The sequence below is a fragment of the Simochromis diagramma genome, unplaced genomic scaffold (assembly GCF_900408965.1).
Source record: "Simochromis diagramma unplaced genomic scaffold, fSimDia1.1 OVJJ01000753.1, whole genome shotgun sequence".
Classification (NCBI taxonomy): Eukaryota; Metazoa; Chordata; class Actinopteri; order Cichliformes; family Cichlidae; genus Simochromis; species Simochromis diagramma.
The window spans coordinates 16,267,053-16,285,657 of NW_024387523.1; the positions used below are offsets into that span (position 1 = coordinate 16,267,053).

General features: G+C 40.8%; 1 protein-coding gene across 7 annotated transcripts in view; it reads left to right on the forward strand.

The window, feature by feature from the left end:
• Positions 1-18,605, forward strand: part of col16a1 (collagen, type XVI, alpha 1) — a 78,153-nt gene that overhangs the window by 12,969 nt on the left and 46,579 nt on the right. For all 7 annotated transcript variants that reach the window (XM_040020296.1, XM_040020294.1, XM_040020298.1 and 4 more), the window contains exons 3-8: positions 5,224-5,292; positions 5,376-5,493; positions 12,775-12,898; positions 13,622-13,903; positions 15,772-15,852; positions 17,733-17,801. In XM_040020296.1, the coding sequence (XP_039876230.1) occupies positions 5,224-5,292; positions 5,376-5,493; positions 12,775-12,898; positions 13,622-13,903; positions 15,772-15,852; positions 17,733-17,801 (743 nt within the window). The remainder of the gene's footprint in view (positions 1-5,223; positions 5,293-5,375; positions 5,494-12,774; positions 12,899-13,621; positions 13,904-15,771; positions 15,853-17,732; positions 17,802-18,605) is intronic.

An 18,605-nucleotide genomic window follows, 5' to 3' on the forward strand; every position in this document is an offset into this window, starting at 1 on the left:
TTTGCAAGTGCCTTAGCCCTAGTTTGCTAACATATAAATAATATTAATTCATGCTAAGAAAGAACACTATGGATATGATGACTGATCAAAAAATACAGAGTTCATAAGGAGGTGCATTGTCTTCATGGCTCAAAGGGAACTTTGGTGGAGCATGAGGAAGTCAGAGGTGGTATAGAGGTATGTGAGGGTGGTACAGAATATAGATGAGGACAACTAGACAGCAGTGAGGTGTGCAGTAGGAGTGACAGGTTGAAGATGGGGATGGGATTATAGCAGGTATCAGCTCAGAGCTCTTTCTTATATGCAGAGGTGTTGGACATGTTAATAGATCAGGTAGGAGTCTCTGCAGACTTTAATGTTTGCAGATGGCATTGACATGACCTGTAGTGAGAGTAGGGGGAGCCTGGAGAAGTGGAGGTATGCACTGGATAAAAGAGGAATGCACGTGTGGGAGGGAAGCAGGGGAAATGGTGAAAAAAGGAGTAGAGGTAGTGAAAGTGGATGAGTTTAAATACCTAGCTTCAACTGTTCAAAGCAATTGACAGCACACAAGAGGGGTGAAGAAGAGAGTGCAGACAGGTTGGAGTGGGTGGAGATGAGTGTCGAGGTTGATTTGCGGCAGACGGATAGCAGAAAGAGTGAGAGAGAATTTGGAAGTGGTACTGACAAAAAGACAGAAGCTTGAGTGGAGGTGGCAGAGTTAAAGATGCTAAGATTTGTAGTGGGAGTCACCAGGAGGGACAGGGTTGGAAGCGAGCACGTTAAATCTATACATCTCTAATCTATATGCTCTTTCTTTTTACTCAAATTCTAAGTTGCTGAAGGCTGTTGTGCCCTAAGCATGCTGAAAGTTGAGCATGAACATGAAGCTTAGATATCCTAAAATTGTCACAGGAGAGATAAAAGCTTCTTTTTTTTAATCGTAAAAGATGCCTCTTCAAACTTGATTTCTTTATCTTGCAATATAATGCAGTCAGCTATTCTTAGTCTTACCTCAGAAAAAACAAACTGGGGAGTGCTGGTCTGGGTGTTGTGGGGTAAGTTGCTTTTCCTGAAGTGACACTTCACACCTTACATTACCTGTTATGTTTCCACTTTCTCTTTTTTTCTCTCTCTGCTCTCCTTTGTTCCTCCCTCCTCATCTCTCCACCTTCTCCTCTATTGTGCTGTTTAACTTTTTATTGTGCTGCCCGTTTGCCTGCAGCCAGGGTCTCTCCACTCCACACCTGACAAAGCCTTCATCTGTATTCCTTCTGATGGAACTGCGGCAGTGATGAAACCAACCCCCACGCAAAATGCAAAAGGGGTGGGGGGGGGAGAAAGCAGCCTAAGCAGCAACAAAAAGCAGATCATACCATGTCTTGACTTAAAAAAAAAAAACTCTCAGTGAGAGATATAAAGATACACTCTTTCTGTGTGTGTGTGTGTGGATACGTGTGTGTGTGTGCGCTTGTGAGGCTGCACATTGCACTTTGTGCTGAGTTGGCAGATTAGGCTTCAGGATGGAGAATTCAAATTATGAATACAGCATGTGTGACTGTGCGAGTGAGAGAGGGCGCGAAGGCAGGATTTAAGAATGAGTGACAACATCAGAGGGCTGAGAAAACTCTAAAGCAGCGCTCGATACCTTCTCCACCGGATCCGTTGTTTGGAAGTCACGTCCAACACGTCTGATTTCTTTTACTTTTAATCTCAAGCCTCTCTTAGCGTGCCGCAACATTGCTGCATGACATCTCTTTTCCACGGCTTGATTTGTATTTGTTGACAGCAATAAGAAAATGACACACTGGTGGGGGCTCACGGGACAAAATGTGCTGCGCTTTGCAGTACAGTCATTTGTATTTTGGAACCAAAATTGGGCAAAAAACTGCACTGCGTAAAGAGATGATCTTGATAAAAAGTGAAAAAGTGATGAACAGCTAAAAGGGATTTAATTCTTTCCTCTTTTTTTTTTTAGCTGGCCTCCGTGAAATTAAATTCCAGGGTCTTGATTAAAGTTGGTTGGTTTTTATTATTTGAGGAATTATATTCCTCTATTTCACCACGTTTTGCTGTGAGCCTTGATAAAGCTGCATTTTGCTTGGAAACATACACAGTATCTTCAGATTGCACCCTTCAAGGCAATACTCCCTGAAGCGCTCTGCCCATTTCATCAAAAAGACATTCCCTAGGACTCCAGGGAGTAAAGCCCTATTTGCACAAGATTAGTATTCCTGCGTTGTTTAATGTGATTAAACTCTTACATCTGTGTTTGTTGTGCAGCTCTGGAAAATTGAACTTTGTGTTATATTAATGGTTGAGTTTCCTTAATGATAGCAAAAGGTTCCTTACCTACAAAGGAAGGAACCTTTGTAGGTACACTGAATAAAAATTCTTCACTTTTAATAAGCATGAAGCAATAATTTTGAGATTTTTGAAAGCAATTCATTATTAAGGAACATATGCTTGGTCTAAATTGAGTACAAATCAAGTACATTTCATTTGACCAGATTTCAATACATCGAACATTTTTATGTAACAAAATAGCATGGAATATGTAAATGTAACTAAATTAGTTAAAAGTCAGGAATTTGGGGCACTTTTTTTAGACTGCTTTTGCAGTATGTTTTAACTTGTTCTTTCTATGAATTTGCAAAACCAAAAGTCAACCAAAATTTCCTTTTTATATTTTCCATTGTAGACTCCATAACATAATGGTGCATAAAGCACCAAAAAAGATTGCAAAAAGAAAAAAAGAACACATGAGATCCTGATTCGCCCAGGACTAATATGATCCGAAGACCTTGAGGTTGGTGGTTCGATCCCTGGCTGCTCCAGTATGCATGCCAAAGTATCCTTGGTGAAGTTCCTGAACCCCAAAGCTCCCCCCAATGCAGTCAACAGAGAGTCTATGTTAAACAGAAGGCACTTAAAATGTAGAAAAAGTGCTTGTATGAATATATAAGTGAATGAGATGTTGTATAATGAGCTTTAAGTACCCAAGTAGAGTAGAAAAGCACTATATAAGAACCGGCAATGTAAGATCACCAGTTTCTAGAGGTCCCCAAGTAATAGTTTGTGGTGTTAACAGGGCTTTAGAAAAGGCAGCTTCTTCAATCCTCTACTCAGTCTTCTCTTTAGGTGATAGAAACAAAGACCAGTGTCCTCCAGTTAAACTCTTCCTCAAAAGAAGCACCTAGTCTTTAGTTATATGCTCCTACATACCATTAAACCATTTACAATTAAATAACTGTTGCCATAATCTGTACAAATTCAACTGTTTTTTGTGAAAGTGAAGATTTATTGGAGATCCTAAATGGCCTTGTTCTAGAGTTATTACATTCACAACTTGACCTCTGATACTGGGATTTCAACTTGTCCAAGATGTTTTGCATTCTTAAAGGCAGGGTGAAAACAATACACTGTCAGCAAGCGGCTACCTATATGCCTGTTCTGTTTGTGCCACACAGCGGATGGCGCTGCATGAATCAGGTGCAATATTACATTTTCAACCCTCCCTTTCACAATTTCCACATTTAACAACTTCTTCGTGCAGAAACTCGCCAGGACACATTGACTTGCTGCACCATTTAGTGGTATAAATTGATGGAAATATTGGACCATAACACCTCTGCAGTTTCTGCCTTGCAGTTGCAGTTGCTAGAATCTGTTGACAGTAAAAGTTAATTTTTTTGAAGGCACCCAGGATTTGATGCTCCATTACAGGGTCAGCAGACAACTCTGGTTGTTCTTTAGGTAAAATGTATTTTTAGAATTACATTGCTAGATAACTGAATCTTTTCTAAAGTTGTTGGCATGTGTGGTGCAGACCAAAGAAGATCCTCATGCCAATTGCGAAGCATGGTGGTGGAAATGTTATGGCTTGGGGTTGTTTTTCTGCCTCAGGGACAAGGCCTGGGCCCGGTATATTAATGAAGAGGTGAATTTTGAACTGGATTGTTGAACTGGACCTTTCAAAGAGTTAACAAGCCAAAGAACATGAACAAATCCGTCAAGTAATTGGTCATATGAAGGCTTATTGAACGGTCTAATCAACGCCACATCTGAAGGCTGCTAAAATGTTATGGAGTGATTTGCAAGTAGCATATATGCAAAGAAAAGAAACCCTTCAAACGTCTTGCAGCTGAAAGAATATTTTCAGCAAGGTGTCAGAGACTGGTGTGCAATTATGCAAATTGCCGCAGAGTTATTTCTACTGAAGTGGGCAATGCTAGCTTTTAAAGCCGGGGGGGGGGGGGGTAATTACATTTGTAGAGAGTCTTACTTCTGTTGATGTTTTTCCCTGAATAAACGATTGAAAAAGCACATCATCTTCTGAAGTCGTTCACCTTTATCTCTACACGCGCTTTTAAATAGGGACTTACAAGATGTCCAGTTATATCAAAAAGGCAACATTTTAATGGAATACAGTTATTTTGTCACATAAAAATAGTCTTTAAGTTTGTCAAATATGACCATCCTTCTGATTGACGGGGCAGAAACTAAAATCTCTCATCCTGAGTTTCGGCACACGTGAATGATTTCGAAAACCAATCAGCAAAAGAGGTAGTTTTGTATTAAAACAGGGCATCGCGCTCGTATTATCTGCAGTCATAATAAAAGAAAAATCTCAAAACTGAGCCCAGCAGTATGTCTTGCTCCTTGGCCCCAAAGAGATCAATTAAGGGTGGATCATAGCGTTTCACAGGGCCCACGTCTACCTGTGCTTGCCCGGTTTCACCCCCACCCCCACCCACCTCCCTGTAGTCAGGCAGTCCGCTCTGACAGGCAACACTTTTCTCTGCAACCTCCCCTGACAGGGTGAGAACACATCCATCAAACGGAGGCAACCGCGACAGACAAGCTTGGTGCGAGACAACCTGTCAGGCTGGCTTGTGTTCCACTCGGCATAGCTTTGCCCTCATTTCATCTTCTTCTCTGTGTTTTACGCTGTATTTTTTTTTCTTTTTTCGTTCGGACTCTCTTTCACCCCCACCAACTCCCATTCTCCTTCCACCAGATCAATATTTCTGTTACTCTCAAATGTATATGTTTGAAGCTGCTGACTCTCTTGTTTTTAAAACAAAACTTCTGTCCGTTTCACTCAGTAATAAGTGTCAGAGGTTATATTTGACACAGCTTCTGAACCAACTTCTTTACATGCTTGTCTTACAGTACGTGTCGAGGTTTTTCACTTATTAGATACCCCCCTTTTTAATTTCTTTTTTTCCCCTTGCATTTCAGATGTGCAGTGCCCGTCCTTACAAGTGGAGGACTGGAAGTTTCCCCAGAGCGCCAGGACCAACATCACCGGTTAATAGACGAGCTCCAAACACACCAGCTGTTATGTGACTTTTATTTGGTGTGGCTGCTCACGAATGCCTTACCCTTTGCAGGTTTTAATCTGGTGAGGCGATTTTCCCTGCTCAAGAGCAAAGATGTCAAGAAGATCCGTAACCCTCGAGGAGCTGTCATCCTCCGCTTGGGCAAGACTGCGCTCTTACGACCCAGCGAGTAAGTCCGCTGTACATCTGTTTCATCTGTTTCATCTGTTTCTCCGCGCATCTGCGGACAAACCCGTGCACGAGCACGCAGCGTGGAGCTTTAGATCGTTGAAGATGTTTTACTGGGAAAGAATTAGTGAAGTTCTGCAGATTTTCCAGCTTTCTAGAGGCCTGTGTGGACGGGCTCTCTGTTTCCATGTCATATCTGAACAAATAGGACGCCAGAGAAACTGAAAACCCTCGGCTCTTCAGCCTCTGAACTCTCACTCAACATGTCAGCGCAGTGCAGTGTGTTTAAAAAAAAGGAAAAGGAGAAAAAAAAGCAGAATCTTGGCGATCTGTATGTCGTGGGTCAAGCTGTGATTGCATTTCCAGAAATACCCATTCATTTCCCTCACCACCAACCCTGGCTTGTAAACTGGGCTGTAACAGCTTGTTGGTTTTCCACTTGCAACCGCATGTACTTATTATAACTAGCTTTCATAATGAAATGCATGACTTATTTGCCTGAACAGAAACTATAAGAGTGACGTCTTAATTAGAAGGTGGGCCACAGTTAGCTGGAAAGAGGAAAAAAAAAAAGACTTTAAAGGCCGTGTTGGGCAGCTTGTTCTTAACTTGTTTCTACATGAAGAGACCCGCAGCCATAAAATGCAGCAACTCATGGCTTCACTCCCTTCCGTGCTTTTTGCAGCTTGACATGGTGTAATTATGCCTTCTCGGGGTGTTCACGTTGTTATTACACAGCAGTCGGGTGTAGACTGTGTTTGGAATTGTGTGAAAATTGCTTATTAGAGTTCTGTGCTGGCTGTTTTTCCGGCTGGATGAGCTTCTCTCTGCCCACCGATAAAGCAGTATTTCACAACGTGCCAATTGGGTCAGCGCGCAGTATTTTATCACTCTGTCCAGCGCTGCGAGCCGTGAGCTCCGCTCACTTGAAAGGCCCGATAAATCTGTCTACAAAACACTCTTTTCGGTTGAGACGTTTTGTTCTAAAAGTGTCACATATATTGTTTGTCACAGACTTGGAGAGTAGTCGTACTTATGAAAAAGGGGCGAGAAAAACTGAAAAAACAACTGTCACTTCTTGGGAAATCAGCATCTTAGGAGCCAAAGAGGAAATACCAAGATGTTTTTGTTTTGCCTCTAACCATACAAAGAAAGGATGGGAACGCCATCTCTTCCCTGCTGCTCGTTTGGGATTTTGTGATTATTGAAATTTTGATGCCACCGAGAGCTCCGCTGTCAGTTTTATCAGTGAAGAACGCTACCTGGGCGACTTCTTTTTAACTGAGACAGAAAATAATCAATGTTAGCACATCAGCTTTGCCTTCTGGGTACCTTTCACTTTGCTTGCATTGCTCTATACATAGAACTCACTGTCATTCTCTAAATAATTAAACCAAATCTGAGACAGGCAAATCAAATAAGGGCTATTGTCTAATGGCTATGAATGCTAATTTTCTTCTTTGTTATTTGGTTGTATAATTTTTTTACTCATGACTTTAACTTGCATCCATTTCGATTTTTGAACAGGTTACCAATATTTGAATAGAAGAGTGCAGGTGCACAAGACTTTAAAGGATGTAGTTAAGGGTTAAGTCCAGAAGAACAATGCAGAAGAACAGTATCTGAAAGTCAAATTATAGGAAAACTGGACTGAAACTCAGTGGAAACAGGTTACGTGGAGTTTTAAACCATCGTCTATAGCAGTGGTCCCCAACCTTTTTTGTGCCACGGACCAGTTTATGTCCTACAATATTTTCACGGACTGGCCTTTAAGATGTCGTGGATAAATACAACAAAATAAAACCAGTACCGGTTTGGGGCTGTATTGCAGCCAGTTGTCGAACTATGAATGCAGAAAAGTACAGTCATATTTGATCTGTCATGCAATTCCATCTAGAAAGTGTCTCTTTGGCAACAGCTTCATTTTTCAGTATGGTGATGATCACTAACACACTGCCACTACTGTAAAACCTGGATAGAAAAAACACAGTGGAACACTATCAGTCATGGATTAATCTCCCCCGAGCTCAGACTTCAACATTATTTAAGCAGTGTGGGATCATGTTGACAGGGAATGGAACAAAAGGCAGCCACCATCCAAAGAAGAGCTTTAAATGTCCTTCAAGAAGCCTGGAGAACTATTCTGAAGCCTTCTTAAAGAAATTACGAGAAAGCTTAAAGAGAGTTCAGGCTGTGTCGAAGGATGAAGGTGGCCATACCAAATATCAACTTTCAAACTTGTTAGAATTGTTCAAACACTGTTTTCTTCCTCATGTGCTCTATTTCCATCTTACTGAAGAAGTAGTTTAATACACAACTGCACCTATTTACCATTTTCCTGGCAAAATATGAAGAAATGAGGTTCGTCTCAAGACTTTTCGCAGTACAGTATTTGTGTGTCCCTGCAAGCATATGTGTGTGTTGCTCTGCATAGATGTGGCATCTTGCGTTAGATTTGACCCCTTTTTTCATGCAAGGTCAGGCTGCATGGGGTGTTTGTAAAACTAAGTAACAAACAACGCACATCCAGCTCCGACTCGCTGTCACTCACACGGCTTTTTAATTCATTTCCTGTGAGGCCGACTCAAGTGAAGGACGTGTGTTCTGTAATTGGAAAGTGGTGTTTTGCTTTGTATCCCAGGCTAATCCAAGCTAATGCAAATGAGTGACAGTCAGACGAAGCTACTCGTCTCCCGCCTCTCTCAGCTGTCTGCTGACAGTGAAATGGGCACCGGTCACAGCTGGTCACACGCATTTTAATTTCAGAGAAATATAATGTGGTTGCTTCGAGCGTGTTTCTGTTATGCAGCACCAGTGTATAGAAGTCCTGTAATGTTATGGAATGAGGCCATGGTGGAAGCTATTTAAGTCAGAAATGAGATGCGTTTAACGAATTTGAGACTCACTATCACCCAGCAGGAGTGGTACAATTTGTAGTTTAATTTAAAAATTGATGCTGCTCTTATTAAAAAGAAAGTAGTTACAAATTTATAGTATTAAGATCAAGAGATTGAAGTGGTGGGGGCTCATGAAAAAGCAAAAGAGCAAAGATAAGTTGCAGCTGTATTTTTGAAGAAAAAAGGCAGATTCAGGATAACTCGGTAAGGAGAGACATATATACTCCTAGCTATTGTTGTCTGTAACACTCTTACTGTGTAGGATTTGATCTTTTTTCTCTTCTCTAAATCAAACTTTCTGCAGCAGCTTAAATGTCATTTTTCTAGATGGGGGCGGGGCTCTGGAACATCATTTATTAGCAGTGCTATCACCTGCCTCTGGGGATGTCAGTATCGGTCAGATTGGTTGTTCCACTGCTTAGGTCTGAACCAGAACATCTCAGAAACTACAGGATGGATTGCTGTAACCCTTGCACTGATATTTGTGGTCTTCAGAGAATATATTGTAATTGCTCCACTGATCACCTTGGTTTACCCTCTAGCTCTACCAGCAGGAAGACGTATTTTTGCTTTTAGTGAAATGTCTGGCAGCTGTCAAATTGACTGACATATCATCTGATACAAATTTGTAGAGGCAGCCAAGGTGCCCAGAGGATCAATCCTAAAGATGTTGGTAATCCCCTGGCGTTTCAGCTAGCACAAGACACTGACATTTGTGGTTCTGAAAGAAAACTCTCCACTCACGGATAGATGAAATTGATGAAATTTAAATCATACATTGACTGTCCTCTCAAGAAGGATTGTGATAGATTTTAATTTTTTAATTTTTTTCCTATCAGCTTCAGCTGTAAAATCAGCATGCAAGCATTGTCATTGTGGAAATCCAAGCATGCTAATGTTAGCATTAAAGGAAAAAGTACATGTCCGCTATAGCTTGAAATTGTGCTTTTTCCCGTTTTTTGTGTGTATGCGTCGGGTTCTAGCTGTTTAAAATTCCTTACGTTTAGTTGTGTATAAAACCATCAGGGATAGAAGTCCTCTCCACTGAAAGCAATTGATTCCAGCACAGTTAGAACCCAATATAAGGGTGTCTGTATTCCTCTCCAGGTGATATTCTCATCTTAAACTAGAGATCTGCTATTTCAACATTAGATTTCTTCTTCCCATCTTCCCCTGTGCCTCTCTGGCTCACAGAGACTTTCTTCTGCCGCCTTCCTCTTTCTCTCTCTCTCTCTTTTCTGTTTTTTTAACAAGTAACTTTCTCTCAGAGTTAGAAGAGTCTAGATCTGAATCTGCTGGGCCCCGCAGTGAGTGATTTATCTCCCCGTTGCATGTTTGTGTGTATATGTCTGACCCTGAACATAATAGGCCAAGTTGCAGTACTTCCAACTTAAAAGTCAATAGTTTCTGTACTATGAGTGCTTTTGTGCCCTGCAGCTCATGTCACTAATCGACAGCAAAACAACTGTGTTCTCAACATTGGATTTTCTGTCTCTCCTCTCCATTTTCCCTGTCTGTTTCTATTTCTTGCGTGTGCTTTTTCCATTTCATTTCCACAAGTTGTGTGAACCCCAGAGTTTCCTATATATTATCTCTACCTATGTGCGGATTAGTTAAAGGCGAATTCTCATGCATTTTCATATTGTACCAAGTTTTCTACTCTCTCATCTTTCACTTGCTTTCTTTCATGTGTTTTTCTTTATCACCCTTTTCTTCCACTCATCTTCGCTTTGTTTTGACATCCTGTAGTTGGCTGTTTTCCCTTGGATCTTTCCTCAGTTATAAATCACTGTCACCCCACTTCTAGGAAGGGGAAACCAGCTGCTCCTTCATCTCTCAATACATCTGCACACTTCCAAGCAGTGAATGCGTGTGTGTGCGTATGTGTATTATATTTATGTGCTTAGGTGCCCTTGACCAGCAACTGAGAGATGAGGCTTGCCGGACTGTATCTGCTATGAAAATTAATGCCAAAGGGTAACACACGGGCTTTGCATTGTACTGCAGTCACAAAACGTATAGTGCAAAAAAAAAAAAAGAAAGAAAAAAATAGAAACGTAATGGGAACATGCATGGAAAAGAACAGGACTCACGCAGAAGTGTGTAAATACACAAACACACACAGGATTACTTTGTTACTCTGTGCTCATGAGGACGTGAAGGAAAGATATATGAGTCCAAAGATTTGTCCCTATGAGTAAAAGCCCAATTAAATGAGACGGCAACTCTCTGGTTACTCACTGTCTTCATGTGAAGACGTGTTTTGCAAATAACACACAATAACCATCAGTAGGTTGGTACATATATTCGTAACCCATAAATACACATAGTATACACACCTATAAATATTTCTATACATGCAAATTATTTAGTGGTGCTGCAGTACAGTAACTACATTCCCTTTTCTGCTCTCCAAGCTAATTCCTTACAGGACTGGCCAATGAGTTTAGGTCATTGGTCATACACATATTCATATACAGAATATATTTACAGAGATCTGCTAAGACCTGTTAGACCACTATCTCTTTTTGGGGCTGTCACATAGAGACTTTGAAAGGCTCTATGTGACGCATCACGTCACATGTTAGATTTTCCGTTCACTCAGAGGCCACATAGTACATAAGATGTGTTGGCTTGAAAAGGTTAAGCAGCAGGTTTTCCCCTGAGAAGGCAGGTTTTGCATCACACATGAAGCCATTATTAGCTTATTTGTTTGACTGCTGCAGGTTTAAGTGACTCAAGTAGTTTTCATGAACAATCACCCCCAACTGGTAGATGGCTGCCCCTCGCTAAGTCTGGTTGTGCCGGAGTTTTCTTCCTGTTAATATAGAGTTTTTTCTTCCCACTGTTGCCAAGTACTTGCTCATAGGGGTCATCTGATTGTTGGGGGTTCCTTTCTATTATTGTATGGTCTTTACCTTACAATATAAAGCACCTTGCAGGTGACTGACTGGAATGCCTTCTGGACGACCACTAAGTGAGGCGAGACTTCTGTCCTATTCTGAGGCAGATGCAGGATGCTGGAGAGATTATGACTCTCGGCTGGGTTGGGAACCACTCGGGTGAGCTAGAAGATTTGGGATGTGGGAAGTCTGGGCTTCTCTGCTTAGGCTGTTTCCCATACGACCGGAACTCGGATAAATGGTAGAAAATGTGTGGATGCTACCCAAATGCCAATTTAAAAAGATGAGTCTTCAGCTGCCTTTGAATGCATACACAGATAAGCTCACAGAAAATAAACTGGATGGGAGAGAACTCTAGAGAGTGGGGGGTACTACTGCAATGTCTCCATCACCTTTAGTTTTTAATCTACATTTCAGGATGGACGATTAGCCCTGATCAGAGGACCTGAGAGTCTTGCTGGTGACATATGGTATTAAAATTTGCCAATATAGGTGGGTACTTTATGCAGAACCCAAAAGGTGAACAGCAGAACTTTGAATTAATTTCTAAATATGATGCAGAGCAATTGCAGTAGGATGAAAATGTATTATAGTTCTCTGATGATGAAAACAAGAACAAACTAGAGCCTTAACATTCAAATCCAACCTTAACATCTGGTTCTCATCAACAGTCATTCCCAGGTCTCTAATAGATAACATAAACAGGACATAACAGGAGAGGGAACCCAGATTTCTAAGGACCTGGGGGACTAGGCAGGCAGAGATGCACACAACGATCTTTGTTTTATTCTCAGTCAGCTGGAGAAAATTACATAACATCCAGGCTTTTATGCAGTTCAAACAATTCTGTGCAATTAAAGCTTTAAAACACATTGAGGCTTAAAAGTGATATAAAGCAGAAAATCATCAGCATACAAATGATAAGAACTGTTTGTGTCTCAAAATCTGATATAAAGGAAGTTGAGACATCCAAACCTTTACTGCCTAATGAGCACCGAAAGCACTGGATACAAATCTATTTCCCAAAACAATGGAATGACTTCATAACACCTTTTGTTAGCAATCACTGGGAGAACTTATGACTGTAGTTTTAGTTTTCTATTCATTCTTCATAGACTCGTAAACCGTGAATATTCCAGTTTTTCGTTTCCTGTTTTTTCTGCCTTTTTCATTTCTCCTCCGATAAAGAGAGTAATGCTCCAAAGAAGCATCAAAAACACATTATAACTTTAAACTTTATGTTTTTAGTTTGTAGCACAAGCCCTTTGTAGTTTAGCTATTTTCTTATTTTTAAAAAATACTTTTGTTGCTTGTTCTCAGTGAATTCTCTAAAGTGTGAGAGGCTAGCACTCTCCGTGAGCTTTTAGTATAAAACTGGAGAAGTCCCTCTTTAATCATTCTCTGTGTGCAGCTTCACAGTTTGCAGCTCCTGTGAATAGAGGAGTATCTTGGATCTGACCCCTCTGAACTTCTGTGCTCCAGCCAGGTGTTCCCCTATGGCCTGCCAGAGGAGTTCACTCTGGTCTTCACCCTGGCGTTAAAGAAGGCTGCCTTGAGAGACACCATCTACCTCTTTCAGATATCGGATGCGCAGGGATATCCACAGGTGCGGCTCCCTCATCATTTCCTCAGTTTTACACTTTCTCCCCCTCCCCCTCACTACTCTCTTTCCTTCTGTTCTCTCATTACTTGCTTCTCCGTTGATCTTTCACCTTTTTATCCCTCTCACTTTTTTGTCTTTTCATTCTCTCCGCCGCTCATCTCTCTCTTGCATAGTCATCCACTTTCTCTTTCGATTTCTTTTCTCTTGTGACATCTTTTCAATTTTCTCCCCCCTCTTTCATTCCATACGGCTTTTGTCCCCTCGTATTTTTCATCCGATACCCTCTCTTTTGCTCCCTGTCTCTTTGTCAGTCTTCTTTCGATCATCTCCGACTCTCCTCTTTCATTCACCTTCATTGTTATTCACTTGTGTTCCATGATGAAGCACTGGAGTCCCTCAGAGTCCCGATAATCACTAAGAGTTGGAGGCCAGATTTAAATATTTGGCGTGTATGATGGATGGAGGCCAAGTCGCCTCATTAGCAGTGATTGATTGGCTGTACTGCTTGTGTGTGTAATTAATATGTCTTTCCCCTTTGCTAGTCAATTGTACAGGTTTGTTAGGTGGTAATCACGTGTACGTACTGTATTAAAGTTTGTTGAAACCACTGCCAGTCAAACACTTTGAGATATACTACTTTTTGTTTTACCTATTTGCATTATTTTGAGTTTAACTGGTACAATGCCACCTCATTTATCCTGTTCTTTGCCTCCAACTAAAACCCAGCTCTCCGTAGACGTCAGCGGCCCAGATCGCACCCTGTCCTTTCGAGCCAAAGGGGCAAACCCTTCAGCGGACCTGGTGGGTTGTGTTTTCACTGGAGAGGGAGTGGAAGCCTTGATGGATCTGCACTGGCACAAGTTGGCCCTCAGTGTCCAACACGGAGCTGCTTCCCTCCATGTGGATTGCAGCTCAATTGAGACCAAACCCCTGGAGCGCAGAGGAGCCCTTCCCTCTGATGGACACACTCTGCTGGGTATTCGGGCGTCAGATGCTGGGGCTGTGCAAGTATGAGATTAATAAAAAATATAATAATTTTATTTTTATAGTGTCAACAATAAACAACAATTTAAAAAAAATACAGAAAATCATAAACACACAGGATATAAAAAACTTACATGTATAGTTAACAGGAAAACCTCAGTAAAGACACTTCCTAGATAGTAGATACAGTTGGACCTAATCTGGCATTAGCAAATGGTGTGTGGGCCAGATGTGTCCCAAATGGTTGAAACATATCTAACATCTGGCCCGTATCAGACGGACTTTGGCAGAGTTAGACAATCTGAGTCAGCGTTATAAGTAAAGACTAAATGAGACCCATAAAATAGGGCCACATTTGGGCTAAACATTCAGTGCTCTTTTGGTTTTACAGAGGGGAACCCTAAAAGCTGCTTTTGATTTACTTGGGATGCTCAGGAAGAAAGCTCCAATGCTGAGACACGAACAGCAAGGTCTCATTCACCCCGAGTAACAAAGTGAGTGGCTGGAAAAAACCAGGAGACTTCTGCCAGAGGACTCTATAGGGATTAAAATATCAGCAACGTAACCGAGAGCCTGATTGTGGAAAGCCTTAGCCATATTTTAAAATCAGTCCTCAAACTCAGTTCATAAATATGCAGAAAATGGAGTGACGTGATCTGTTTTTTTTTCTTCTGTGGCGTGACTTAGGTGCTCCCAATTTCAACAGTGAGGCTTCTTTCACAAAGCTGGGTGCAAAACAAATGGAGAGCGGTGCAATCTGCCGCCAGCATATTGATTAAAATAAGGTGGTCGACAGAACTCGAAGCCAGATTAAAACACACCAGTTACCAGAGTTTGCAGTTGTCCTTTTGAGCCTCCTGAGCGTGTTTCAGTGTTGTGAATTAAGCAAGATTGGAACATTTTTTTTTCCACCCAAAAAATGAAGTCTTGTTGTTTATAGACGGTATCAATCACAAGTTAAATTTAGTTTTTTTTTAACTCCTCTAAAACATTCAATACAACTGCAAGCAAAGCCCAAGGTTTGCCAAGGGTAGACTTTTTTTAGCTAGTGCTTGGCCATTGCTTTTAAAAATGGTCTACTGGGAAAATAGAGGGACATTAGGCAAAGAAATGTCACACGCTTGACTTCACGGTCTTGACTGTTGAGGAGCTTTTGATTAAGATTAAGGTTTGCAACGTAAATGTCATCTCAAGTTACTATTTGAGCATATGGTGACCTTTAGTCTCTCTCTGTATGAGGAACAAACTGTTTCAGAGGTGTTATGAATGAGCCAGGTTGAGGTTAGTGCCACAGATGAGGGCATCCTAGAGCACAGTTGAGTAATATAACACAGTAGACCCCTGACATTTAGAATTTCACCACTTTATCAAAGCATTTATCCAGGAAAAAAGACATTCCCTACCATCCTCCCATAAATGCCTTTCAACTGAAATCATAGATATTTAAGCTTATATGTATGTGTATATGCGTCTGTTCTACACCCATAAGGTTTTCATTCCTTTAAGACAATCTCAATGAGTCCTGATTTAAAAACATAAGCGAATATATGTAGTGAATTGAGACTATTAGTGCTAAACAGATCCAGTAATCCAGACAATTAATTTAATGATCGGTTAACCGGCCTAGCTGGGAAAACAGCTAGGCCACTTTTGTCAGTTCAGGGGGGAACACGCGCACACCCTCACGCAACCGCAGACATTCACAGGAAGCATCTGATGAAGTGATTTTCCATTGCTTTACATTAATGAGAAATTAATTGACTCTCAGCCATGTTTACTGCCTCATTTACACTTGATGTTCTTAATAAAATAAACAAAGCAAAGTACCCTTAGACACCGCCATATCCAGCACTGTATTTACTATCCTCTCTCTGTCTGTCTGTTTTTTGCAGATGGATATTCAGCAGGCAATGCTGTATTGTGACCCCTCACTTGCCATGCACGAGGCCTGCTGTGAAATACCTGGGGCACGGGTGAGAGTGGAAACCATTACTGTCTTTACCAGCAACTATAACTTTGTCTGGAGCAGAGGCTAATAGCAAAGAGTTTAAATGAAAACTTTAGCTTTTTGGGAAAATCTTTGCTTTCTTTCTGCGTCTACGTGCACTTTACAGCATGCCCTACTTTAGCATAAAAAAAAGCTGCTTAGCGCACAAAAGAGCTAGCTTAACGCTGTTGGAACACAAAAGAAATCTACTTACTGACATCTCCAAACACTATCAAATTAGACCAGTGTTGGGGCACAAAAACTTTAAAGCAATCACCACAGAAATGGAGGCTGCAAGCCTGACGGTTCATCACTGCTTTTGTTACCTGTTGAAGATGAGGATCTGGCTGCTGGGCTGGTGTTAGCATACACTCAGCTTCAACAGAATTCTGGCTTATTGGCTAGCTTTGAGTTGTGTTAGCAGTAATGCTGTTATTTCTGTTTGAAGATCTTTGGCTTGTTTAAACCCGAAGTTCATTAAAAATTCAAATAAAGTAAAAAAAGAGTTGTTTTGTAAACCTGACTGAATGTAAATTTGGGGCAGACTCTTACTTTTGTTGAACCAAAGCTGAGCTGAACTGAGCCCCGGTGACTGTAACTCAGCACTTGTCGCAGCTCCATGACAGTAAAAGTAATCTGTTGGATGGCTTTTACTGTTAAACAGCTGCAAGAAAAGCTGAGTCTGCATTATCCAAATTAAATACCATAAAAAAAAGTCTCTGCAATTTCTCTTGAGACTTTATGGGTTTTTTTGTTAATCAGCAATGCTTTGTCTTTATAATGCTCTATTCTGTTTTTCCCCCTCCACTTATTTTTGGTGGTCAGAAAGGAAGAAAAAGAACTTGGCTGCAGATCATGGTATGCAGGAAGCCCATATTTTTATAGGACTCCATCAGCTGTTTGACTAAGATTATTGTCTTAATTCTGCTCCAGAAACTTTGTTTGAATCTATAATATGTTAATCGACAAGAATTTAATTTGGTTATTTGCACATAAAATGTGATTTGCCAATATTATTAGCTTAAGGCGTGACTAAAAGCCATTTTCGAACATTCACGTTCCTTGTCGCACCTTCCAGAAGCCATTTTCTTTTCTGTTTCATTGTTTTTATAGTTCGTTGTCTTTCTCTTGCCTGTCTACCTCTTTTCTTCTGTGTTTTTGAGCGGTTATTGTTTGCAAACTTCAGACAAGCACCTTATCAAATAGAAAACAGATGCATTGGACTGAAAACCCCATAAAAGTGTGTTGAGCAAGCAGTTGTTCATGGGAAGAATTGTAAACAGCCAGTTCAGAGTTTATTTTTAAGCTGAAGGTATTTCATGAATTCACCCAACTTTTTGTAGCAATTCTCCAGGGTTGTCTGTGCTTGCGTGTCGTTTCGTGCATGCATATGTGCCTTTTTCATTACCAGATGAATTCATGGGAGGGATACAAACAGGGTGAGAAGCTCCTTCAGAAGTTTGAAAATGCAGAGGCCTCTGGAGGAGGGATTGGATCCTGTAAAATTGATTAGAGGGTTTGAAGACGAAAACCTCTTCTCCTTTGCTCATGGCGTGTGTGCTGCAGGGCCTCCTCCAAGCGGCGTTTAAATTTGAAATGAGAAGTGGAGGAGCACATACATATTTGTATAAGCACGCCCATGAAAGTTGCAGCGTCTTGAAACGCAACTAAATAAGAGCAGATTTTGTTTCTACACACAAAGTCAGCCACTATTATGTTATTTGAATGTGAGCTCTTCTTATCAGAAGGGACTTATCCCAAACATCTCTTAAAGTTGGTAAAACATGATTTTAACCAAATTTTACATCCTACCCAAAGCAGAAATTTGACCTTAGTGATCTAAATCTTGTCTTTGCTCTCTTGCAGTGCCCTCCTGATGCTCCCAAGAGCCGCCGTGCTGCTGAAAACGACCTGTTGGACAACACATTTAACCAGGTTAGACTATCGATGCACAACACATGTACGAACACAAAGCGAGAAATTTCTAGTTGCTTAGAGATAAAAATAATAATAATAATAATTACACAATAATCACAGGACAGCAGCACACACTTGGCAATTATAAACCACTACTAAAGATCAATAGGACTTCAGTGGTATTTCAACTGATGTAAGCATAGCAAGTTACTGATAATACTTCAAAATGTTGTACTACTTGTACAAATGTATTTAATTTATTAAATCAACATTAGTTTAAAATAAGTTTTAGTGGATTCACTCCTACACTGTCTGTCAAGGAGAATTCTCAGACTGTCACTGCCTCCATTTGTAATCACCACATCTACAAAAGACATCACAAAACCATAAAGTGAATAAAACATATGAAAAAAGTATGAAAGGAGCATACTTTGTTCAGATTTTTTTTTACTTAAAGTATGTTAATGTGAGTCTGTCTTCCTCTTGCTCTCTCTCTTGAGATCTGGTGTACATAATCGTGACATCAAAGTTATATTGGCAAGAAAAAGTCAGTTAGTGACACTTTAGAAGAGTCTAATTATCACCACTGTCAAACTCACACATCTCCAGTATGTGTCACTACGGAGCCCCGCAGGGGACATTGGAGAAAAAAAATAAAGCTGAAGTTTTGCGAGATCTCGCAAATGGTTTTTCTTCTTCGGAGACCGCCAGCTCGAAGCCGACCGGGAGGTCGAGGCACGATGTGCTGGGAGTGCGATGATAAACCGAACAGAGTTACTTTTGCGAGATCCCGAGTTACTTTTGTGTGAGTCCTTATCTGAT